Raw genomic sequence first — 25,601 nt, forward strand, 5'->3', positions numbered from 1 at the left:
GTAAACAGAATTTGTAGTTGATTTTAAGAAACAGAAAATCTGAGAAAGGGTGCCAGGTGTTGGTGAAAATTACAACACAGCAGCTTACCTGCAGCCCAGTCCACAGCAATGCCTCGTATCCCGTTGCGTCCTATTCCAGATGTGACCACACTGTGTAATCCTGAGCCATCTGGCTTTATACGTCTAACCCCGTTTTGTATCATCACAGTGCTGCTGAAGTCGCACCAGTAAATGAAACCAGAAGCCATGTGCACATCGACGTGGAGAGCGTTGCGACCTGTATGGGGAGATTTCAAAACTCAGCAATTCAGTTGTTGTTTTATAGAAGAAGAATTAAAGCACATTGCACAGGTCACACATTATGTCTATAACATGGTAAAAGTTCCTGACCTCTTCCAGCCACAGGGACCATTGCCTCAGAGTGATCTGAGCCTTCAAGACTGAAGCCTTTTATAGCAGATAGAGTGGAGATGACAACATAGGACTTGTAATGGGCACAAGTCCGGTTGTCTGCATTTAGTTTAAAACCTGTCGCACATGCACAGGTAAAAAAACCTTGTGGTCGAGGAAGACAGAGCTGCTCACACGCTCCCATATTGTTGGTGCAGCCATTAGATGTACCTGCAGATGCTGAGTTTAGAAAAAAAAACACCATATTAGAATTGTGCCAAAGACAAAATGCCATTCCAATAAAATACTAACTATAGAGATGCACTGAGATATCAGCTCATTAAGAATCAGACAACTTTTCAAATCAGTGAATGTACTATTCTGATTGTCTATTTTTACAGTCAATGAGATGTTTAACAATGAAGTCAGATAAAGTACACAGATACAAGAAGCAATGTAAAAGGAGACAGTATTTCCTACAACGTAGACTTTGTGCATTATCCAGGCTGCAACACAATGAGGGAGAGCAGGATTTTTAGCGGATAACAGGAAGCTTAAACTGAGCACATCAAAATAACTATTTTGTCCTTTCGAGCCTTCAGCTTTTTTGATGAAATATAGCGCATTTAGAAAAGTTGACAATCTCCTAGTAAAGGTCTAAGGAATGCATACAGACACAATTTTAGTAATGCTAATCACACTACTTGCTAAAGACAGCTTAAAATGTTGACTCCATAATCAGTTAATCTGAACTATTACAGTGACTGTTCTCTCACACATGATGTGATAGCCTGTGTAAAAATAAGAAGCTTTTTTCAAATTGTGAATTGAATTAGTAAGGGAAAATATCTATCCAAAGCAGCCTGGCACTATCTGAGAAATAAAGTGCCTCTTTTTGAGCTCTTGGATAATTGGTCAGTGTGCTTCTTAGGTAATTTTGGTTGGCTGCCCTCTCCTGGGAAGGATCACCACTGTTCCATGCTTTCTCCACTTGTGGATATTGGCTCTCACTGTGGTTCACTGGCATCCCAGACCAGAACCCTTTGAAAATGCTTTTTAACCATTTCCAAGTTGATAAATCTCACTGACTTTGTCATCTGTTCTTAAATTTATTTATATTGGGGCATGGTATGTTGCATGTTGCTATGATCTGGTCTACTTCATGTCATGAGGCATGTTCTTTTTAAGAGAATTTCTTAATTGTGAAATTAAGGCAGAGATCAGGACTGGGTGTGGGCAGCAAAACTGAACCAAAAGATATTTGGTTAATCACAGTTAATTGGTGAATTTACCAGAAGAATTTTTTTTATTTCTACATATGGATTTTTTTCCCCCTTAACAAATGAGCCTATCATCTGAAGCTGCACTTTGTACTGACAAAGGTTACATTTGTCTGATGCCTTTGACTGATGATGTTAAACATTTAAGTGTGAAGAAGAAGTTCTTTTTTTGTGTCAATGCATAATATGGTTTATACAAGTAAATCTGGTTTAAATGTGTTTTAGTAGGTTAAAGCTTTCCAAAACACAAATCAGAAATCAGCCACAAAACTATAGTGCATCTTTTTTCAACTGATAAATAAACTGTGACGGCGTTTGTCACTCACTATCTCTAAAGTGAACTTTTAGGACTCTAAGTCCTGACAGGTTGTCTCGCATCACAACCCTGTTGGCACCAGTGGACTTGTCTACTCGTTCGATGACCTCAAAGTCACGATCGCTGAAGAATAGGTAGTTCTGGTAGACGGCCACACCCCAAGGGTGGGAGAGACCTGTCACTAAGGTGATGCGGTTACTTCCATCTGGATCCCCTCGCTCAATCTATGGCAGTTTGATCAAAAACACAGGCAAAATGTTTTCAATGGGTGTTTACATCAAAATAAAAGTGCACAGCACATCTTATAAAAAAGTTTAGAGAGAAGAAATTGAATAAAAACTGACTTTCCCAGTGCCAGTGACAGCCCAGTACAGCTTGTTCTCTTGGATGTCCACAGTGAGGAACTCAATGTGATCAAGGTTGTTGGTGAAGAGCGTGACCGGGTTCATGCCATCCATGTCTGCAGCCGCCACCTTGGCAGGGATGCCACTTTCTGTTCCCTGGTCTGTCCAGTAAAGTTTGCTAGATAAAATTTAAATAAATTTAGAGTTTGTTACTTTAGATTGTTTAAACAAGGAAATTTGTTTTTCCAGTGGATATTGACATTCTTCCATCTTCAGACAACATTTTCACAATGACTTTTCCCTTTTGTTCTGGGGTCGATTTGCACATTTTCTTACAAAAACATGTTTATCCCTGGGACAGAGAACTCGCCTTCTTCTTGAATGCTGGGATAGCTGGGCATGTCTTTGCATATTATACGTGCATGTAATTGTTTGAATAGATGATTGTGGCGACTATAGACATCAGGAAATTGCAGTCAATCTCTCCATTCTCTTCCTGATATTTTGGGTGAATTATTTAGATTCATCCTTTTGTAATACAAGGAAACCATGTCATCATCATCTGGGCCTTCCCAAAGAGTTTAAAGTTCTAAAATAATTCTGTCATTACTCTGGCATCAACTTAACTGACTAAAACCAGAAGATATTTAGGTCAACAAAAAACAAGGTTTTAAAAATTTGTTTAAAAGCGCAAAATTTGTAATCATATCATTCATGCACTATCAAATACTTTTAATAAGAGACAACAGATAGCGTCAAAATGATTGGAAATATCTCTGTCTTTATCCATAGCACAATGCATGCCGGTTGTGGAGAACTACTCGTGTTTTCCCTTTCCCTTAAAACCAAAGATCAATTTGGCTGCTTGGAAGCACTTCTGGTTGTAAAAAGCAGTCATAGTGTGGAAATTCTCACCATCACACTTAAGGTAATACTCCCCTAAAACCACAGTTGGAATGCTACAAACATCATGTGAATAAAGCAGCTGACTCCCCACTGCTATACACACATGCAAACTTAATAAAGCAGCTAATAGCTAGTAAGACTCCCAGTGTTGATCTGTAAAGTCCAGGAAGGCAAAATATATAGAATTAAATTAGTTCACTGAAACTGGTGTTTATTCTGTATTTATGTTTTTGTTTAAGTGTCAAAATAAATGAGTAAATAAGTAAATAAATAAGTAAATAAATGTTCTATATTACATTATTACAGCTGGAATAATCAACATGCTGTATCATTAGTGTGTAGTGTGTTAATGCTGCGGTACTGTGACACTGAGTTGTTTTTACTTTATCATATCTGCTCAAGCCTGTGTAACCGGATTTGATATGTTTAGTTTTAAAGAAAAATTGTTAATGTTAATATAAACATTTTCCTCCAATTATTTAACCCATAATGAGAAAAGAAAGCTCTTGTTTCTTGACCATAAGCTTGTGGGGTTTTAGATGGCAGCATGTCTTGTTAAGATCTCTCCTGAAGCCGACCAGATGGAGGCTGTCAGGGCTCAGCAGCAGTGGATTTGAGCGGCGGTGCCAGGACGGTGTTAAATGGGGCTTACCCACGTGCTGGATCCACAGCGATGCCAACAGGACTGCCAGCGCCGGTCGGAGAGCCGTTGTTTGTGATTATAGTTTTCCGGTACTGTACATCTCCTCTCAACTTTAAAACCTGGCCAAGCCAAAACAAACAAGTAAGAAGACAGATAAACAAATGAATGAATAACCAAATACGTTAACCTCACCTCAATAGACTGTGTAGCTGGATTGGTGTAGTACAGATTCTCTGTGATCCAGTCCAGGGCCAGGCCAACAGGAGAGCCGAGAATGGCTGCGGGGGCAAACTCCGTCCTGTTTGTACCGTCTGACTTCACCCTGTGGATCTCACCCTGTTGGACAACATTAGACATATTAACCTCACCAACCGCTTAACATTAATGGTTTGCTTGGATCAGGCTAGAACTGTAACCACAGCACAGCATGTTTTGAGCAAATCAACAAAAAATGCTTTGGTTTGTCTTTCAGTTGGTCATGTTGATTGAGATGGACTCACAGGGTGTTCCACCCAGTAGATGGTCTGTTCCTTGTCATCAAAGTCAACATCGTAGCCGTTGTGAAGACCAGCTACTGGAACCATTGCATCATTGCTCTTGTCCTCTGGGTTTAGTGGAATACCATAGATGATGCTGTCTCTCACAACCACCAGAAAGGGATCCTCAACTAGTAGAAAATAAAAACTAGTGTTAATTTTGTCAACAGAAATTTGTCACCAATACCTTTTTGTCCTGAAGAAAACAAGATAAAAACTACATTAAAGCTCTCCCCAAGAGACCAGATTTACAATAAAATGACAGTAAACTGACAGAAAAATTGCAAAAATGTATGAGGGAGATGCACTGCATTCAAATCTGATATAAGTGATGTGTAAAGGCAACAGAACTTCAACAAAATATATTGTTTTGGGGCAGAATGAATTGAATAAACTGAAATAGTTAGGGGTTAGGGTTAGGGGTTACAAAAAACTCAAACTTTTCAGCCAGAATTAATATTTATAAAGATGCAAATGTATTCACAAATAAGAACACAGTTTAAGTGCAAGAAGAAATAAACCAAAAAAAAAAGTTAGTAAACATATCCTTTAGTAAAATTAGGCATAGGTGTACAGTTGCTTCCTACGTAAATATTTGGTGCAAATTAAGGATCTAAAGCTGTAGGACCTTTATCTATAAAGAGGATTGACTGGTGAAAGCCGGTTCCACAATCTGATTTGCTGTGTCATCAGAGATTAGAGTCAAAGAATGGTTGTAGGGCATTTTCATTCTTGGATAATCATTGGCTTCAGGGAAAGATTGCAGTCTGCTTGGTTTGTAGGGGCTGAAACCTGAGAAGAGTTAAGCTGCTGACCTAAGGTGGACTCCTTGGACCTTGCATTAAAGGTCCCTTGTCCTCTTGAGACCATGAAAGACATGCTCATATGAGTCTTAATATTTATGACCTGAGCAGCAGGTTACAAGAAAGTCTAAATGGAAGGCTGTTGACAGGTATTTGATTCAATCTATGCTACAGATATGCTGTTTAAAAAGATTTCTCCTCTTACAAATACTAAGACAGCTCTATTTACAGAGAGCATGCAAAAATGAAATTGGGAGTAAGAGTTTTGCTTTCTCATGAAAGTAATCACTGCTGAGATGAATACTTGATGACTATTTCAACTTATCAGCAACATTTGACCACACTTCCTTTTTTATCAATTTAAGTGATGAGTGTTTCCCTCCTGTTGGCAGCCTGCATACCTCTGGCACAGGTGAACTGGTCCGCTGCCAGAGTCCTGCCGGAGGGGCAGGCACATGAATAGTATCTCGGTCCCACAGCAGAGAGTAGGCAGATATGAGTGCAGGCGCTCCCCAAGCAGTGATTTCTCCCTACAAATTGAAGAGAGTGATCTTAGCTGGCTCTCGCAAGTAAAAAGACATATTAGCTACAGCTGATAAGTAGCCATAGCAAACATTAATGCAAAGCAGATGCAGTCAAAAGCAGATATTTACATACTCTACTTAAAAAGGCACACACAATCCTTTTCTTGACCACTGTCTGATATTAAATTTAAGACTAATCTAAATCCTGTTTTACATGAGAAAGGCCTCCAGTACTACTAATATTTATACTTGCTAAAAGCCACAATAATTAGAGGAAATAAATAATTAAGACATATTTTTAATTATGTACCTCAAAATCAGAAGATTGCATTCAGGATAACTTTTCCATTAAGCAATTTGGGAAAGCCCAAATCTTACAGCTTTGTAAGATTCAGATTTGTTTGATTTCATCAAATAATTTATCCACACTTCAAAAAACGGTATCAGATCAAACAACTTGACTGAAAAGCTAAAGACGGGAGCACAAGAATTATAGTTATGCCTGTCCTACACATCAAATTAAACTAAATTACACCTTCATAAATCACTACAACACATAAAAAAAATCGAAACATATAACTTTTTAAGTATAAATCACAACAGAAACATAAAAGGAAAAATCTATCCAAAACCAAAGAACATCCAACAAAATTTGAAGTGATTTATCCTTTTAACTATCAAATATTTTCTTTTACATTAATTTTTGACAAGCCTTTGATAGGTTAATGAACACCATATGAGTTATACAGAGGTACACCAACAAAAGATCAGGATCTTAATTGTTGACATCCACATGTCTAGTTAGGTAGATGCAATTTCCAGATACCTGAAGCTGCATATGTGTGTCCAAGTATAGAAAACCTAGCAAAGTTCAGTCATCTCTAGGATCAGTTCTGTGTCCCAGAGATGAAAGTGTTTGGGCCTGAGATGAGTTGTACTGACATGGACTGAAAAACCATTGAGCAAGGAAGAAGCCATTACTCTAAACTAAATTGCACTTTGCAAATACACACATGAACTTTACATTTTGGAGAGATGTTCTGTTGTGTGATAAAACAAAAATTTAAGTTGTCTCACTATAATCAGCTCTGTTACACTTGGAGGAGAAAGAGGGAAGTTAGCAAGGCTAAGAAGCCAATACACATCTGTGAAGTACAATTGTGGCAGCATCATGTTGTGTTGGTGAAATTCTCAAAACAGATGACATCATAAGGAAAGAGCACATCTGGGTTAAGCAGCATGTTGGATATTGTTGTCATACCTGATGGTTGCCTGGTTGGGTGCACTGCCACTAGACCCATTGGCTGAGGGAGGTTGAACAGCATCACTGTCTGGTTCTCCCCATGCCACTTATGAGCTCGCATCACTCGGTTGATGTATCTGTCGGTCCAATAGACAAAATCCTCAAAAATGGTAATTGCGTGGGGATGTTGCAGTACCTTTTCATAGAGAGCAGCAAAAGAAAAAAAAAGTGTCTTACACATGCTATTCAAAGGTATGCTCAGTGTATTGCACATGCTCATGCACATGCTCCCCTTAAGAGAAAGACTATGACCTCATACACTTACCAAGTCGCTGGCAAGGACTTGTTTTCTGTTGTTGCCATTGTAGTCGCAGTAATCAATGAAGTCTAAATAGGCATCAGCAAAGTACAGCAAATTATTTGGATAGTCGATGGTTAAACCATTGGGCCAGTACAGTTTGCTGCTTATGATGACTGTCCTGAGTTTCCCATCCATGCTTGCCCTCTCTATGCGGGGGTTCCTTCCCCAGTCAGTCCAAAACATCAGGTGAGCGCTGCAAAACAGAAACAATCTTTTACTGCTGACTCTTTCTGTGCTGTAAAGCTTAAATATTTTCAGTGCCACGCAAAAATATTCATACACTCTTGACATTTTCAGATTATTTCATGTCACAACCATAAACTTCAACAATCTTTGGCTGGGGGCTTATGTGATGGATCAACACTAAGAGACACATAACTGTGAAGTAGAAGGAAAATGATGTACAGCTTTCAAATTTATTTCACAAATAAAATGAAACTCTTTTACAAATGAAAAGTAAATGCATATCTATTTGTATAACACACCTGTTATACATCTCTGGAAAATTAAGAGACCACTGCAAAACAATCAGTTTCTCTGATGTTACTCTTTATAGGTATATGTTTGAGTAAAATTAATATTGTTATTTTATGCTATGAACAACTGACATGTCTCTGAAATCCCAAGCAAAAATTTTGTATTTATCTGCAGAAAATGAGAAATGGTCAAAATAACAAAAGAAATAATGCAAAGAAAACATGTTCATGTCAAGATGTGCAGACTCTAGCATTGGATAGCCTGAATACAAATTCAAATCCCATTTTTGTTAGCCTAAATTTTTCTAAGCCTAATTTTTGATTCCCTTCCACTTCACAAATATGTAGTGTGTGATGTTTGTGTTGGTAGTGTGACAAAATGTGAAAATGCTTAAGGACAAAATACATGTTGCTGACCTGTCTCTGGGATCCACCACGAGACCTCGAGGGTTGGTGACATTTTCACTAACTAAGACGGTCCGGTGTGTGCCGTCCAGTTTAGACACCTCAATTGTCTCCAGGACATAGTCGGTCCAGTATAAATTCCTGCCCACCCAATCCACTGCAAGGCTCTCTGTCACAGTCACGCCACTGTCAAATATCTGTACACAAGATATAATCTTAAATTAACATATTTCTAAGATAAGATTCTAAGATAACCGACTGAAAGGATTTTACTTTTACTTTTTATTTAATACTTTTGTAAATATAAAGCTGTAAACATCAATGCAATAAATATTTCTACCGTGGAAATACTTTAAAGATGGAAGCAAAAAACACAAAAAAGAAAATGAGGAAGAAGAGAAAGGAAAGGAAGAAAAGAGGGAGGAAGGGCAGACACAAAGAAGGATGGACATAAGGGAGAAAGAAAGAACAGGGAGAAATGGAACGAATGGAAGGAAGTATAGAAGAAAATACACAAGGAGAGAGAGATGGAGGTAGAAAAGGTACAAGGGAGGAAGATAGAAAGACACAACAGTAATGAAGAAATGCAGGATACAAAAATGAAGAAGAGAAGGAATAATACATTTAAAGAAGAGAACAGGGAATAAAATCTGAAAATAAAAATATTCTCCTAAATCTTTTTTGCTTTTTCATATTTATTCAGACGTGGAACATAATTTCGAAATCAAAATCCATCGTTTTGCAGACTTTATAGTGTGTTTTATTTCCCTGTGACTTACCACAGTTCTCTCGCTGCCATTTATGTGAGAACTCCAGATCCTGTCCTGGGTTGTATCGGACCAGTACACACGGGCCGACACAGAGTCAAAATCTATAGCCACAACGTTGCGTCCGTCTCGAATCAGTGACCGAATCACATTCGGTTGAGCACTTATTTCATCTTGGATAATCTGGTTTCGGCTGGCCACAAGTAGAAAGGCTTGACGAGAATCTAGAAGAAAAAAAACCCACACAACCGAACCCAGTTACTTGGTATGTTCATTTCATGCTAATAACAACACTTATCAGTTTGCGTGAGTAGGCGTGTGCATGTGTGTGTGAGTGTGTTGGCAGCAGCCACACAAGAAAACTCTTAACTAGACCCTACTCAAATGTCTGTCCTTTGGGAATGCACTTTTGTCCAAATAATGTCCTATTGTATTGCAAAAGCTTTCAGTCAGTTATCTGTGAAGGAAGAGGAGTTCATGTCAGGCACGTTCCCCTTATAAACAGCCCTTTGTTTGTGATTATGTCCTAATTACTGCGGTGATGGCCAGTGACTGACATATATGTTATTTGCCTTATCTTTTGAAATCAGAGCAGCAAAGAAACACAAGAAAGAAGAAAGACAGTGTGTCTGTCTGGAGGCCTAAGGGCCAAGTTCCACTTATTTGCCCCCACCCCCAGCTGGACGAGTGGAGAAATCAGATACATGTTTGATTGGTGAAAAATGCTAAAACCAAGATCACACTAGAGCTGATATTTCCTTTCATAATTAAATTATTCAAGTTATTTAAGTCTTAAGGGATGAAGAAATTCTATACTCCAAAGGTTAGAGACATTTCCCCTCACCTGAAGCCTTGCAGGTACGTTGGTCTGCTTCAAGAGTGTAGCCATCCTGGCAGTGGCAGCGAAAGGAGCCTCTCTCGTTAAAGCAGTGCTGGCTACACAGTCCTGGGGGATTACACTCGTCTATATCCTCACACGTTTGGGAGTCATTGCTGAGCTGATAACCAACAGGGCATGTGCACTGGGCCCCAAAAGGCCCCTGTATACAACCATGAGTGCAGCCAGCGTTGTTATCAGAACAGCTCTCTTGGTCTAAAAGCAAGAAAGGGATTATTAAGAAGAGACCATATTAAGATTATGACTTTTCAGTACATGCTGTGCTAATGATGGTGGAAAAACATTAACAAAGCAAAAACTACGGTACATCCTTAGAATTGCTGTCCTGAGCCAAAGCTAGGTTATAAAAGGTGATTGTTGAAAATTTGTGACATAAATGATTACCAATGACATTGCATCTCTTAAAAACGAATCATAGCTACTGGCAGCATTTCTACCAATGATTGAGAGTTTCTTCCTACCTGGTAAAGGCTCATCTGAAAGTTGGAAGAAAGGCAAGAGGAGGGGGGGGGGAATCACAGATAATTTTCAGGTCAGTGCAGGACAAATCAGACATGCTTGATTTAAACACAAGAACACAAACATTAGCAAGTGACATTGAACACAATTTTTCTGTGATATGAAGCAACTGCTTTTAAAATATTACAACAATTAGAAAAGTGTCAAATTAAACAAAATCAGCTTAAAGTAGGTTGTTATTATGTTTGTCATTAAATAGGTGAATGTTACTGGAAAAACAAAACAATCATGTCTTAATGTACAAGAAACATCTTAAGTCAAAGAACTGATGTGTCAAATGAGCATAAAAACATAGAAAGAATATGAATTGTATTTTATGTCATTCTTCCAAAATGAAGCAGTTATTCTTGTGATTAAATACTGTATTACATGAGCTCAGGCAATCACATGTTTTAAAATAGCTTCAAATTATTGCTAAAAGGGAGGATCTGATTAGTTTTAACTGGGCTGGACAGACAAATGGTCGCTTTAGCATCTAACATACAGAATTGATTAGATTCACTCTGCAGAAATAAAATACTTCAATGTTTTCTTTAAACAAGATTTTTGTGACATTCTCAAACTGAAACAAGAATTATTATTAAAATTATTATTAAAAATGAGATCAACAACAAAAGGTTTACCTTGAACCAAAAAAAAGTCTAAGTGTAAAATAAATCAATGCTGAAAATGCACCCAGAAATCAGCCAGAGACAATATTGGTTTATTGGTCAAAACTAAAATACTATCCAGTTAGTGAGTGTGCACGAACAAGTTGACACACAGCCAGATCTCTACAAAATTAGTAAAACTCCAACAAAATCCATCAGAGGTTAATTTTTAAGAAATTCTTTGTATGATTTTTATATTTTAATTTAACACGTTAGTTCTAAAATATTAAATTTTCACACAACTATTAATGTTATAAACAGCTTATAAAATGTCATAATACATGGGGAAAAAATCATTGTTGTGTGGAAGGTGAAACAAGCTGAGGATACAACTTACTGCAAAGAGGAGACTCATCAGCGCCATTGGGACAGTTGGGTGTGTTGTCACACACTGTGGTGAGATTGATACAAACACTGTGACCAGGACACTGCCACTGCCAACTTGGACACCGGAAAGGCGGCGTGGGACAATCTCTTTCATCGCTCATGTCTCTGCAGTCGTTGTCTCCGTCACAAATCCAACTGCGTACGATGCAGTTTCCATTATCACAGCGGAAGAGAGAAGATGGGCAGGTCCGGGGAGGACAGGCGTGGTGTTCATCGCTGCCATCCTGACAGTCTGGATGGCCATCACATTCCCATGACGACGGGATACAGCTCCCATCTGACTGACATTGAAACTCATTCTCGTGATGGCACATCCCTGGGGGCCTGGTAGCTAAAACAAATCAGGACATGCAGCAAAGATATGGGTCAAAATTGTTTGACAGTAAGATTTCCAACATTGATGCCAACTTTTGGCAGGACGTCCAGGTCATGGCTTTTAAAATGATCGGTACTGTAGTTCCTGGACTAAAGTCAACTCTTTTACCTGGGGTTGGGTCACTGGCTGTTTGTGTCAACTGCATAACCAGAAAGCAGATTTTTTAAACCATTTACAACATCTTTCTGAGTCAGAGTCAGAGTTTTCTCCTTACAATCTAAGGATTTTTCACCTTTTATAATAACATTAATATTAAAAGAGATAATGGCATTTATCCCCATTAGTGTCAGCCTGATTAATCATTTAAGAGCCAAACAAACTGTGGTGGTGTATGATAGTACTATGTGCTACGTAGATGTTGTGTTGTACTATTGTTTTTTTTATGTATTCATCTGCAATTGTTCTTGCTCTCTGCAAAGCAAATTGCCCCCTGAAGACAAAAAAGTTTATGTAATCTAATCTACTCTCAGCTGCTCAGATGTCCTCCAGCAGAAAACAGAATGAAAACACGTTTCATTCAATTTTAAGACTTTTAACCAAAAATACCAACTTAATGAAGCAAGAGAGCACCCTTTTGAGTAAGTTTTGAGTGCACATGATTAACTAGAACAGCACAGAAAAATGAGTTATTGAGTTATATCAAAATAAAGATTAGACATGTTAATGTTTTACTAAGGGCTCCATATTAAAACTTCACAATCACAGCACAAAGGGGCATCACTTAATGCTCATAAGATTAGAGGAATATCCCATTACATCCTTATTAGCTTTGACTTGATTAAGCATTATCTTGTGGGTTCTTCATCAGTCTATCTTTGAATGACAGGGATCAATATCTTTGATTTTCTTTTTTTAAACTGATCAGTACATTCTTGTAAATGTTCTTGTAATACTGAGTAATAACTCAGCAAGATAATTTATGACCGCTAGGAGAATCAAAAACACTTACGACAGTTTTGCTCGTCAGAGCGATCGCTACAATCGAAGACCCCATCGCAGCGGTAGTAGGAGTTGATGCACTGGTGGCCGCTGGTACACTTGAACTCACTCACAGTGCAGTTGTAGACTGAAAAATCCATAACAGTGCTGATAATTAATCAACCTCTTTAAAACAACTTACAGAGCCTAAAAAGTAGATACTGAATTGTACAAAGGGACTGATCTTTGACAATTTATTCTGTAAATGTGTTTCTGGTCTAACAAATGAATGCAAGGCTTATAGAATTAGCTTTAGGGAGAATGTCCTTTAATGGGTTTATAGATTTGAGTAAATTAAAATGATACCTGCTTAAATATATAATTATGCTGAAAATGGGAAATATTATGTGCTTTGAATGATTGCAACACAAGATCAGAAATTACTCACTGCATCCCTGCTCATCTGCTCCGTCCACACAGTCTCTGTCTCCGTCACAGACATAGTTGGGGTCTATACATCGGTGGTCAGGACACTGAAACTGTCCTGGGTGGCATGTACTACCCAGGTCTGGATAACATAATTGTAAAACACAAATATTAGCCCTTTCTTAAAATTTATTTGTGACGTAACACAAGGAAAGACAGTGTTTGAGGTTTTCAAATATATCCACAGGTGTGCCTCCAATTAAACTCAAAGATTAATTAATTTATCAGAGTCCTACAAAGCCATAATACCATAATCTGAGCTTCCCCAAAACTATTAAATCTACAGTAATATCAATGTATGGAAACTTTTTCAGAAATTGACCAAATTCTTTCAAAATCTTTCATTATTTTAGCATGTTGTAAAAATAGATACATTTGGTCATCCTACATTACAAAAAAAACAACAAAAAACTTAATTTATTTTAATGCTGGATCATAGTGAAAAAAATACAATACATGCACATATTTGGTTTTATCTGTTTTCCCCAGGCAAACAGGAAAGTGTGAATTACTTATTAAAATTTTATTTAGCTAACAATTAAAGATGTTTCTGTTACATTTTTGTTGTAGAAACTTTTATGGTGCCAATGATTATCACATATTTTTCTAAGCTGTTTTTCAAAAACCATTGGAATTTTCTTCTATTAATTTACAGTGAGTGTTTCTACACATGCTTAACGGGGGTGGCAATAACTGTGATGGGGGCTTTTAAAGGTACATACAGCAGTCTGCTTCATCGGACCCGTCTCCACAGTCGTTATCTGTATCGCAGCGCCACGTATGCGGGATGCATCGGTGGTTGGCGCATGTGAACTGATTGGCGGGGCACGTTCCTGGCACCCGTGTGGGGCAGTTGATCTCGTCGCTGTTATCAAAGCAATCATTGTGCCCGTCGCAGCGCCACCCTGCTGGCAAGCAGCGCTGACTGGCACAGGTGAAGGCCAAGGGGGAACAAGTAATGTCTAGAAGTCAAAAACAAGATTTTTTTTTAAGAACCAACACCAACCCAAAAATGACATGAAAAGATTTAAATAAGTCAGATTACTGTTTATTCCACAATGGAGTTCGTCAGTGTTGTCATGGCAATCATCAACACCGTCACATCTGTAGGTGTTTGGGACACATTTGCCATTGCCACAGGAGAAGGAGTTGGCTCCACACTGCATTGTTGGGGGCTCGTTGGAGGGGTCCTCGACACACGTCTGCTGGTTTGGCAACAGCTTCATGCCGTACGGGCAGCCACACACTCTCTGAGAGTCTGGAGCTGGGAAGCAGAAGTGGCTGCAGTCGCCGTTAGGATTTGTCTGCCTGTTGCAGAGGTTAGCACCTGCAAAGGGAGAGCCAGGGGTAATTACCGGGAATATGATTGATGAGAGCAAGGTGAAGTCATGCATGAACAAGAAAGTCAGAGGAACAGAAAATGAATCTACTGACCGATCTGAGAGTTGGAGTTGAAAGACTTGACATGCATGATGTGGCTGATTCCTCTCCTAATAACTACCATCTGCCCACCATCAGTCTTGCGCACACGGACAATGCCACCCAGGCGCCAGTCAGTGAAATACGCAAAGCCTGAAAGGAGCAGCAGAGCATGAAATATGCTACAGTATCTTTCATCGCCTCCTGCAAAAAGCAATTACTTCTTTGACATGATTATGATAAAAATTAAAGAAAAAATATTCAAGCTCACGAGATGTAAACAACTTACCTTCAAAAATGGTAAGGCCAAAAGGATGGGAGATCTGGGTTATGCGGTCCAAGGAAAGCCTGTTTTGTCCGTTAAAGTTGCTGTGCTCAATCTTGTCAAAGAAGGCATCTACCCAATACAGACGCATTGAGCTGAGCAGTGATCAAAGCAGAGACATAAAGTATTATAAATTATTTTAAAAAATAAGTACCATAGGAGGAGGGATGCTAATTTGAAATTATTTCTAATTATAACAATTAGAGATGCACAGAAAAAGAGTCAGCTGATAACAAGAATCGACTAATGTCACATTTGATCATGTCTGTATCTTTAGTTGACCTTCCAGATACGAAAATCCAACCTTTTCTAATCAGTGAACAACCTATAAAACCCTCTTCACAGCAGCAGTTCTAACTGCAGAAAGAAAACTTAAACTTAGCAGTTGTCAGTTTCAGTGATTTTTTTAAATATCTAATTTGAACACAAAAGTTGGAAAAACTAGAGAAGAATCAGTATTTTTTTTTACTGAAGCATATCAGATGACATGGGTTTTATAGGTTCATCCAGGCATGGCGTAAAGACAAATCCAGTTTAGCCAGACTTTCAGTTCAGGCGTTTCAGTTCAGGTAAGGTTCAAAAGGAACTACGCATGTAGTTAGGCTTAATGTGCTAGTCAGTAATATGAGATATGAGATGCTAAAAAGAGCTTACCATATATTGTTAACTCTATAATTACCTTGTTTTATTCAAAAATATTAGAAATACTCTTTCATCTGAGTGTTTTGCAACAACAACGTTCTGTCTCGTGTACAGTGTGTGCACCGTGCACACTTTTAGAAATAACTTATTGATTTAGAAAAACAGATCCATATGGCTCTTATTTGGCCATAATAAATTACTGTTTAATGTTATATTTAGAAAATGGAGACTTATGAGTATTGTTTGTTGGTACTGTAGGGGAAAATAAGTTGTGATTATGTGATAATAATGACAAACTCAGATGATGTTTGGAAGCACCAAAAACTAGAGGCATGAGTGGGACTGTTACCTTTCTGTGCATATCTAAAAACAGTATTTTCTTTTATCCAAGTGAAAAAAACATTATCACTGTTTTGTGGTGCAGCTGTCCAGGATACTTGGACATAAAACATTTGGCTCACCTCCAGTCAATTGCTAATCCATTTGGCCAGCCCAGGGTAGTGTTTACAATAGACATGGCATGTGACCCGTCACCCCAAGCCCTCATAATCTTTGCAGGACGGTACCAATCAGTCCAAAAAATATACCTGGTAAAAGAGAATCAGTAAAAAAGTCTCATTTGAATATTTAATTTTAAACATCTTAATACTAGTATAATAGTATTTTTTATTTAAAGTTTGCCTTCAACATTTCTGCAACGTGGAGCTTTCATATTTAAGCCAGCTTCTCAGTGTTAACTTCAATACTGGCCTTCATACAGAGCTAATCTCAAAGGCCTAATGGCTTTAAGACTATAGGAAATAATTGCTTGTTCTAGATAATGTTTTATTTTATTAGCAGATAAGTAGTATATTATGTTAATGAAGAGGTGAACAGCTGACATGTAACGTAACATAAAACTCAATGGGCGTTGTGTAACAAATGTAGATCAATCAGCAGATGTAAGCTGACTAGATAACAGTCAAGCTCATAACTACCCAAGCAGAAAATGACAGAATCAAGACCTATATTGAATCTAATCAATTTATTAAAATGCAGGTTTTTGCGTAGTTCTTTAGGTGAACTCAGCATTACCACATCATTACACAGTTATGTAATAGACATGTCTGCTTCTGGGACCTCATTACCAACATTTCAGAAAATGTTCTGGAGATTGTTTTGTTTTACCCAATCAGAGGATGCACCACGATGGCCCTGGGGTTGTTCAGGTTCTGAATAATGGCCCTCCTGGACTTATCGGCGAGCCTCATGACAGATATGCTCCTGTATCGAGGGTCCGTCCAGTAGAGGTTTTTGGAAATCCAGTCGTAAGCCAGATCCTCCACTCCCTCCACTCTGTTGGCTGCCAGTATCTCCCTGTCTGCGCAGATCAAAGCAGACAGAGGACTGTTTTACTCAGAGATGAAAGAGGAACACATTTAAATAAATAGGCTGTCAGCTTGCATTTTCCTCTCAGGGGTTGGACAGAAAAAACTAGAGCAACTCTTAAAACAACAGATGATCAGAGCATGGGTGTTTCTGTTCTTGAATACATGCACATCAACCATAGACATGGCTGTTTCTACACTTTGGGGAATGGAAGATGATTCCTTTTCTCTCTGGCCTCATCATGATCCTCCCTTAACTTCCAAAATACCTGAGTAAACGGCATGGTACAGCAGAACAACAATGGCAGCAACATTACTGTGTATGTTGAAAGTTTATACTCCATGCTATTATAATGTTGGTTTAAGAGAAGCAAAAAAGATTTTCACCTGTTCCATCCACCTTCTGTTTGTAAATAATATCTTTTGCTGTGTCAGAGAAAAAGATAGCATCATCTTCAGCGCTAAAATCCACTCCGACAAAGTAGGAGGGCGATCCGGTGACGGGCAGGATGATGTCCTCCTGGGAGGAGAGGTTAAAGGGGATTCCTCTCACAGCCAGCTGGCTGGAGAAAAGCAGAAACTGCCTCACAGCTGTAAGAAAGACGATGGAAGAATCTCTGAGCCAAACAGCTATTTATGCCAAAGAGAGTGAGCTTTGTAAAAGTTTAAGAAAAAGAATTGAGAGAAATTTTCACTTACCCAAACAGCGTTTACCATCAGCATGAAGGTCATAACCAATGCGACATTTGCAGCGATAACCAAGTCCTCCATTGTCGCTCCTGTGACTGAGAACACATATCTGCTCACATCCACCTCTGTCCAAACTGCAAGGGTTTGGCGCTAGAGAAACAGTAGAAAAATCCAAAATAGGAGACAAATGTTCATTTTAAAATATATTCCTTAAATGTGCTGTAAAATTTAAATGGCACTTTTAAGAGGTGTTAAAAAGTACAGATGTGCTGAGAAATCTGCCCCCCTAGGTCACAAACTAAAAAAACACCAAGCCTCTTTCAGTCAGTGAATGTACCATGTACTCACTACTAGGATATGCTGACAACACTCTTCAATAAGGACACTGATACTGAGTGAAGAACATTCAAAGTTCTAGGATTGATCAGGTGTTTAAAGAGACAACCAGTATTAGAAGTTATTTAAGAGAAAACCATATTTTCTACAGAGGCATTCAGGCTGCCTTGAGAATCAGACACAATTTTCACTTCCTGCCATGTCATATTTTTGCAGTTTTAGTCATTTGAGCGCAACTTTTCAGGTACATAAAGGAGCTTTCTTCTGAAAGGCAGCAATTTTTATCCCTTTGGGAAGATTTTGTTGAATATATGAATGAGCAAAACAACCCAGCAGATACTGACCAGAGGAGGTTCATTAAGGCTGAAAGAAAGGGTGATAAAGGACTTTCAGCAGATAACAAGAAGGTTTAATCTTTTACCAAACAATTTCTTTGTTTGAGCATTCAACCTCTGTCTGTCTGTCTGTCTGTCTGTCTGTCTGTCTGTCTGTCTGTCTGTCTGTCTGTCTGTCTGTCTGTCTGTCTGTCTGTCTGTCTGTCTGTCTGTCTGTCTGTCTGTCTGTCTGTCTGTCTGTCTGTCTGTCTGTCTGTCTGTCTGTCTGTCTGTCTGTCTGAAACATGTTGGATTTGAAAATGTTGGCAATCTTTTTGGAAATGTCAGAGTACCATGTTCTACATTCAGTGATGAATAGACATACAGACTGTTATTCACAATTAGTAAAGTGAATATGACTACTCATTAGTAATCAAGATGCTGAAGATAGATTAAAATGTCAAATCTAAATCATTTGTCCTTTTTTTCAAAATAGTAAAGCTCTGTTTCACAGTGACTGCTTTCAAACAATTGCTGACCACTCACAGGAAGCTAGTAAGACATATCTTGAAGCTGTTAATTACAGTTTCAAGATATCAGGAAAACACACAGTTTCAATAACACTGAGGCTTAGCATCACCAAAATCTGTATCAGCAGTGGGCATCACTGACAGGCTGAGTCTATGTAACTGGCATCCATCCATTCATCCATTCATCCATCCACCCAGCCAGTCATCTATCCAGAAGAATCAGGATGAAATGCTTGAACCACCTCAGCTGACTCCTTTTGATATGGAGGAGTAGTTTCCTTACTTCAAGCGCACAATCAAGCGCCTCACCCTTTCTCTAAGTATATATCCGTCACCCTATGGAGGAAGCTTATTCTGTGGTATCCCAGATCTTGTTCTTTCACTTATTATCTAAATCTACTAACCATGGATGAAAGTCAGAACATACACGGATCATTGATAGCTTCCTGTTTTGGATTGGGTCTTTCTTCACACAGCAGACCGGAGTAAAGTGCAAATTACTGCAGATGAACCCTTGATTCTTCCGTCCATCTCCCACTCAATGCCATCATCACAATCCACACATAAAGACTTAAACTCCCGCATCCAGCAGAGCCAAATAACTACTGCAAAAAGAAGAGGTTCCCTCAACCGGCTAACCTCCTCTCCAAGACTTCAATTTGAAATCCTGTCGATGAACACCACAAATAGGATCGCTAACAGTAGTGACCCTAGTGGAGTTCAATAAGTTGGACTTTGTGAATTTTGGACACAACTCTTGCTATGGGAATTCGAGGAACAGAAAGACGTTGAAAGTCACAGCATCTCTCATAAAATACCTTCTGGGATATAGGCGTGACGAAAAGCAGATATAAAAAATGGGCCACACATATCTTTTCAGGTACCGTAATCTCTTCTAGAACTGCAAGGTGATCATGTTTAAGATTTCAAACAGTAACAGGCTTACCTTGTGGTTGCTTTAACTGATGTATCACTGCTACTCCATGTGGGGTGTGAGACGTGGTGTAAATCACATGTGGGTTACTGTCAGTAAACTTGTTTGCTTTTATCACGGCCATCCTGGTCCAGTCCGTGAAATAAACATTGTGCTCAAACAAACTGATTCCGAAAGGATGTGGTACCACGGTCCCCCCATGGATTACAGTTTTTCTGTTAGAAGGAAAATGCAAAAAAGGTAGTAAAAAGAAATAAAAAGCACACCTGGATCTCAAATAACTTTTAAAATGTAGTATCTATCTTAAGGCTTTAAAAATTCAGGGTTAAAGAAGAATAAAAAACATAAACTACCTATGCAGACCGTCATAGGTTGCAGTTTCGATATAATCATAGCGGCTGTCAACCCAGTAGATGCGCTTGACTTCTATATCGAGTGTGATACCAGCAGGCCAACCTAGTTTGCTCCCAATAATCCCATAGCGATTGGTACCATCCATGAAGGCCCGCTCAAGACCTGGCTGTCCGTTTGCTGCCTCCCAGTCTGAGAAAAACATGTACCTATAAAATGAAAGAAGTTTATTAAGGTCTCAGTTCACTCCCATGCAGTCTACTCCTCAAAGACCTGCTTGATTTAATAAGGCACTGTCAGAGGCACTTCACTTTTTTAATTAGGCATCCACAGAAGGACAATATATCTCTAAGTGGGTGGCATTGCACCCACCAAAGAGCTGTGCAATAATTTGAGATAAGCAGTTCCTCTGGAGCCACCTGGCTGTCCCTCTCTCTTGAACTACACACTATAGGATTACAATGAGGGTCATCACTTACATTGCTCCTCACTAATCTCCCTATGGCAATCTGTTAATCTCAAGCAACCCACCCCCGTCATTCCATGCCAATGGAGCACAGCAGAATGTGGGGACTGGGGATGGTGGGATTAATTAAATGATGAAGAAAGGGACATGTGCTTACCCGACAGTGGGGTCCACCGCCAGTCCTCTAGGGTTTCCGAGGTTTTCAGTGATGAGTGTAACCCGGTTACTTCCATCTAGGTCCACCATGTCAATCCTGTTGACGCTGGCCTCCACCACATACAGTTTATTGTTCACCCAGTCCACCGCCAGGTTCTCAGGGTAGTCAACTGATACATTTAAAACCACCTGCATGTTGGACCCATCCATTTGCACAGAAAACACCTGTACATAAAAGATGCCATTGTAGTAACCTCATTAGTCTGTTGGTGGCCATTCCTAGTCTGAAAAGTTTAAGCCTAAAACAAATAAACTTACACCTTTAGGTTAACATTGGTTTCTAATAAAAACATAAAACATTAATTATCTAGAATATTCAATAATTGTTTGTGACTGCTATCTCCACATGCAAAGCAAACATGAGTCAGTTACAATTAATCAAGATACAGAAGTTTTAAAAAAAAGTGGCTATGGGAGTTTGTGTACTTCCTGTCAGCTGGCGGAAAAAGGACTGCTATAGTAGAAAGACATTTAACTGACTGGCTAAAACTATAACATTCTGTAAAATCAGAACTTAAAAATTAATATGAAATTTAGCAAGTGTTTATTATATACTTTTGATTTAGTGTATCAATTAAAAAAAAAAAATACACGACTTAATGCTACAGTTTTTATTATTGAGGTCTGCACAGTGGCACCTGATTTTGTCGGCACTATGAATTATTGTTTCATTTTCATTTTTATAACATCAATTAGATTTTTTTCAGCAATTTTAGTTTTAGTTTAGTCTTGCATATTTACTCGGATACTGTAAAACATTTTTACACAAGCTCTTCATGCTGTGAGAATTTCCCAACAGCTCATGCCTAATGATTACTGCAACTTTTGAGTAAAATGCTTGAAACTACATATTAAATATGGACGAGGGAAACTGGGAGACACATAGCATGTAGATTGTGATATATACTTTTAAGAGAAACCTCATAACTGCTGATTACAGATTTTAAAATGACAAAAACCTCATTAGGATTAGCATAAACACTGAGGTGTTCAGCTCCTGAATCGTCTGCTGTACCACTGTGATGGAATCGTTTGCTCAGTCTGCAAGCCTTGGCACTATGCAGCTGGCTGAGAGGAAGTGCTTTTAGAAGCTCTGCTTTTTTTTTTTTTTTTGAAACCAGATCCAGACATCTAAAGAGCAGGATTTTCAACTGACCTGTTTAAAGAGAAACCAAAGATGTGGAAATAGCCTGATAGTTTAACCTTTCTGGTTGCATTCGCATGCCCTGTTTGTGCTCTTACTACTTTTAATCTGACATGCTGCCATTGGTGTGGCAATTATGCAGAAATGCCCAGTCAGAGGTATGTCCCAGCCTTTCAGCCAAACCATAGTAGCTTGAACCAAAAGAAGCCCAGACTTGACCAGAACAAAGCCCTTTTAGCTTGCAAAAGAATGCTTATAAATGGACGGCACCAATGAAAATGAATACAGCATGATTAGTTCGGACAAGATCGAGTTACAAAAATTAGGCCTTGGTATGTGAACATCATACGAGCCTATCAGACAGGTTTCAAGATTAAGCCACTTGGATTCTGTTACATCGCTGTTTCTCTTCATTATGGGCCAGCCGCCATGGGGCCACTAGCTATTCCATTATTATAGTATCAACATTGCTGATATTTTAAAAGATAACCAAAAAAATTTGGCTACTGGCAATCTAACGCAAGAATTTACAAAGACAAAAAACTGGCCAATTTACTACAATACGTGAAGCCTGTGAGGAAACAAAATGACTGAGAAGACAGAAAAGAAAAAGCACCTTATTTTGGATGGTATCTGTCCAGAAGACCCTACGGAGATGATAGTGGAAGTCCACTCCTACAGCAATTCCTCTGTTCTGTGAATTAACCAAAGTGCGCAGGTTGTTGCCGTGGATGTCGCCTATTACCAGATCTCTGCCATTAGAGAAAACTAAGGAAGGAACTCCAGCTGCAGTGGGAAAATGATTCACAGAAAGACAAAAGTTGGCATGAATAAATTAGGATTATGATCTTTTAATTCAACTCTGGATTTTCTTTGTTGCTCCTCAACAACAGTATTCTGTTTAATATTATGCATTTCTCGCTGAAACTTCAGAATTGTCTCTCATTAATGATATTCCTCCCTCAGACTAAAGGAGACATAAAGGTTTTGTTCACCACCACTCCAGCCCTCTTTTACCAGAACTAAATTCAGAGAGGTCACTGTTTTTGTAAAAACGCTCTATGTGTAACAAAGTCAAGAGACTTACTAAAGCAACATTTAACATGCAACAATGCACCAGAAAGAAAAACAGGCCCTCCACATAGAGGAAGCCAAAAAGCTAGAGTACAGACCTTGCCAAAACACTTCATTTGGATAGATCGCTAACACACTCCCAAACTGAATGTACGGTATATAAAACAAGCCATGAAAGTGCCACTCACTGGATATGTCTGCTCTACAGTATCGATGTTGCTCCAAAGTGTAGCCCTCTCTACAGCTGCAGCGATGGGAGCCGATCCGGTCCTCACACAGCTGATCACAGTTGCCCCACATGGAGCAGTCATCAAAGTCTTCAGCGTGATGAAATAAAATTTAAAAAAAAAAACAAGATCAGAAACAGGAAGAGCCACACTGAAAAATTTACAAAAAAAATTTTAAATTCTACATAAAATGCTAAGTTTTGATGTAATTTCACAATAGATGTTAAATTACACACAAGCGTCTTCTGAGGGCAATTGGCTGTACTAGTCTTTACTCAAAAGAAACAGAATAAATGGAGCGGAACACAAATGTGTCACACTTTGAAATTGTAGAAAAGCATATAACAATCTTCTTCCCCTTCACAATTATTTATATTGGTGTATCACATAATAATCAGGCTTGTGGTTGCAACATAATTAAATAGAGTTCAAGAGGTAAGAATACTTTTGAAAGCTACTATAACTGTATCTCTTTTGTAAGAAATTTTATTTCTCCCTTCAGAAAAAACATGCACCCTTAGGCACCCTGGAACATTAGCTGCTGCTTTGGATTATTAGCTGTAAAAGTAAACAAGGGTTAAATACCTATGCAGGAGCGACTGTCGTTGCTGTTGACAATATAGCCAGAAGGACAGGCACATGTTCCTCCATCAGGGGAAGTGTGGCAGTGATGCTCACAGCTCAAAGAAGCACACTTCCAGATGCCTGAATAATGGAGAAATCAGACTGTGGATGAGGATTCTACCTCAGCACTTCCTCTGAGACCATACCAGCAATTTGAAGAAAAGAACAATAACTGTGATGGTACTAACTGCAGTTGTGTCCAGCAGTGGTGTTAGTTTCATCCTCTCCATCAGGACAGTCAGCCTTCCCATCACACAGCTTATCCATAGGGATGCACAGCCCAGACGAAGGACAGGGCCACTCTCCTGGGTAACACTCCCGTGGTACATTATCTAAAAAGAAATCATCTTTTTTTTTTTAACACATCAATCAATCAACACCAAAAGTGTTTTTGGATCATTTAGCATAAATACAAGTGTAGTATGAAAGGTATTACAGAAGATTAAAACAGGCAAACAAAAATAAAAGATACATTAGTAATAATAATACTAAGTATGCACTTCCATGCCAAACAAAACATATAAATACATTTTAAAAAATTAAAGTATTAGGATCTGAGGAAAAACAACCATGTGGTTTAGTGGAGACCAAAATAAATCAATAAATATACAAAAAACTCTAAAAACATAAATAAGAAGAATAAAAATAAACCTTTTAATATACTATAATTGTTCATCCCTAAAACTATAGCTGTAAAAAATATAAAAACATAATTAGATGTATAACAATTGCTAAAATAGCTGCAAACTAAAATAGAAACAAATTAACTTTTACTTGCTAAGATTACTAATAACTATAGAATAACTAAGAAACTGTAATTAAAATAATTAGGAATCATTTAAAAACAATATTCTTTTATTCACACAAAAATAGAATTAAATTCCTCAATATAATTTATGAATGCAATACGTAGAGAGTTCTAATGCTATTCAAAACCATAAAATTGTTATCTAGAATTATATATAACATAAAATAGTTAATAACCTTTTCCTAAGACAAGTAAAGGAGTGCAAAACTTAGAATAAATAAAAGCAGAAAGTTTCAGATTTGCTGTATAACAACTGAAAATTATAATTAGCATCTTTTTGCAGCACGTACTGAGAGCATGCTAAATTGTCTCCACAGGAATCCTGACCTAAAGAAAATTGTGACTAAGACATTGTTACTTTAAACTGATGCAGGGGTACTGGAGCTGTGGGGGCTTATGGGGGGCTCCTGCAGCCCTTCCTTTAAAAACACACAGTTCTCCCAGCCATGTGGAGGGATTCAAAAGCCCCTTTGGGGGGCTGCGCAATCTTGTGCCACAAAGAGGCATTTGAATAACACACTTAAAGGAGTGCAGGCATAGCGTCTTGACAAACCAAACCAACCATGGAGACCAAAGATGAATCAGGTTTCCGCAGCTTCAATTCCTGCCTATTTTAGAGCTATTTAACCTGCTAAATATCCAGGCCTTCTGGCTCCAAAATCACAAAGTAACTTAATATATCAGGACTGAATTCCTGCCACTGTATACATACCACAGCCTTTTTCATCAGCATTGTCCTCACAGTCATCCTCTCCATCACAAAGCCAGACTTGGTGAATACAGCGGCCGCTGGGACAAGTGAAGTAATTTCCTCTGCAAGCAGGATACGCTGCAGGAAAAAAATAACTCACCGATGTGCATTTATGCAGGCTAAAAACAGAGAATAAGAGAGGAAGGGCTGCACAT

At 38.5% G+C, this 25,601-nt stretch overlaps 1 protein-coding gene across 4 annotated transcripts in view; it reads right to left on the reverse strand.

The window, feature by feature from the left end:
• Positions 1–25,601, reverse strand: part of lrp2 (LDL receptor related protein 2) — a 56,883-nt gene that overhangs the window by 23,630 nt on the left and 7,652 nt on the right. For 3 of the 4 annotated variants that reach the window (XM_023336977.1, XM_023336976.1, XM_023336979.1), the window contains exons 7-39: positions 25,408–25,524; positions 24,076–24,219; positions 23,849–23,968; positions 23,225–23,353; positions 22,579–22,748; positions 20,760–20,983; positions 20,139–20,345; positions 19,798–20,000; positions 17,681–17,821; positions 17,369–17,572; positions 16,782–16,974; positions 16,076–16,201; positions 14,937–15,067; positions 14,663–14,800; positions 14,274–14,555; positions 13,951–14,190; positions 13,191–13,310; positions 12,774–12,890; positions 11,399–11,779; positions 10,354–10,368; positions 9,839–10,087; positions 9,007–9,218; positions 8,240–8,424; positions 7,311–7,539; positions 7,004–7,181; positions 5,620–5,748; positions 4,380–4,546; positions 4,072–4,215; positions 3,889–3,998; positions 2,331–2,508; positions 1,997–2,210; positions 391–630; positions 89–277 (exon numbers count right to left, since the gene is read on the reverse strand). In XM_023336977.1, the coding sequence (XP_023192745.1) occupies positions 89–277; positions 391–630; positions 1,997–2,210; positions 2,331–2,508; positions 3,889–3,998; positions 4,072–4,215; positions 4,380–4,546; positions 5,620–5,748; positions 7,004–7,181; positions 7,311–7,539; positions 8,240–8,424; positions 9,007–9,218; positions 9,839–10,087; positions 10,354–10,368; positions 11,399–11,779; positions 12,774–12,890; positions 13,191–13,310; positions 13,951–14,190; positions 14,274–14,555; positions 14,663–14,800; positions 14,937–15,067; positions 16,076–16,201; positions 16,782–16,974; positions 17,369–17,572; positions 17,681–17,821; positions 19,798–20,000; positions 20,139–20,345; positions 20,760–20,983; positions 22,579–22,748; positions 23,225–23,353; positions 23,849–23,968; positions 24,076–24,219; positions 25,408–25,524 (5,826 nt within the window). The remainder of the gene's footprint in view (positions 1–88; positions 278–390; positions 631–1,996; positions 2,211–2,330; positions 2,509–3,888; positions 3,999–4,071; positions 4,216–4,379; positions 4,547–5,619; positions 5,749–7,003; positions 7,182–7,310; positions 7,540–8,239; positions 8,425–9,006; positions 9,219–9,838; positions 10,088–10,353; positions 10,369–11,398; positions 11,780–12,773; positions 12,891–13,190; positions 13,311–13,950; positions 14,191–14,273; positions 14,556–14,662; positions 14,801–14,936; positions 15,068–16,075; positions 16,202–16,781; positions 16,975–17,368; positions 17,573–17,680; positions 17,822–19,797; positions 20,001–20,138; positions 20,346–20,759; positions 20,984–22,578; positions 22,749–23,224; positions 23,354–23,848; positions 23,969–24,075; positions 24,220–25,407; positions 25,525–25,601) is intronic. The other variant, XM_023336978.1, reaches the window with a different exon arrangement.

Source organism: Xiphophorus maculatus, chromosome 7 (genome assembly GCF_002775205.1).
Source record: "Xiphophorus maculatus strain JP 163 A chromosome 7, X_maculatus-5.0-male, whole genome shotgun sequence".
Classification (NCBI taxonomy): domain Eukaryota; kingdom Metazoa; phylum Chordata; class Actinopteri; order Cyprinodontiformes; family Poeciliidae; genus Xiphophorus; species Xiphophorus maculatus.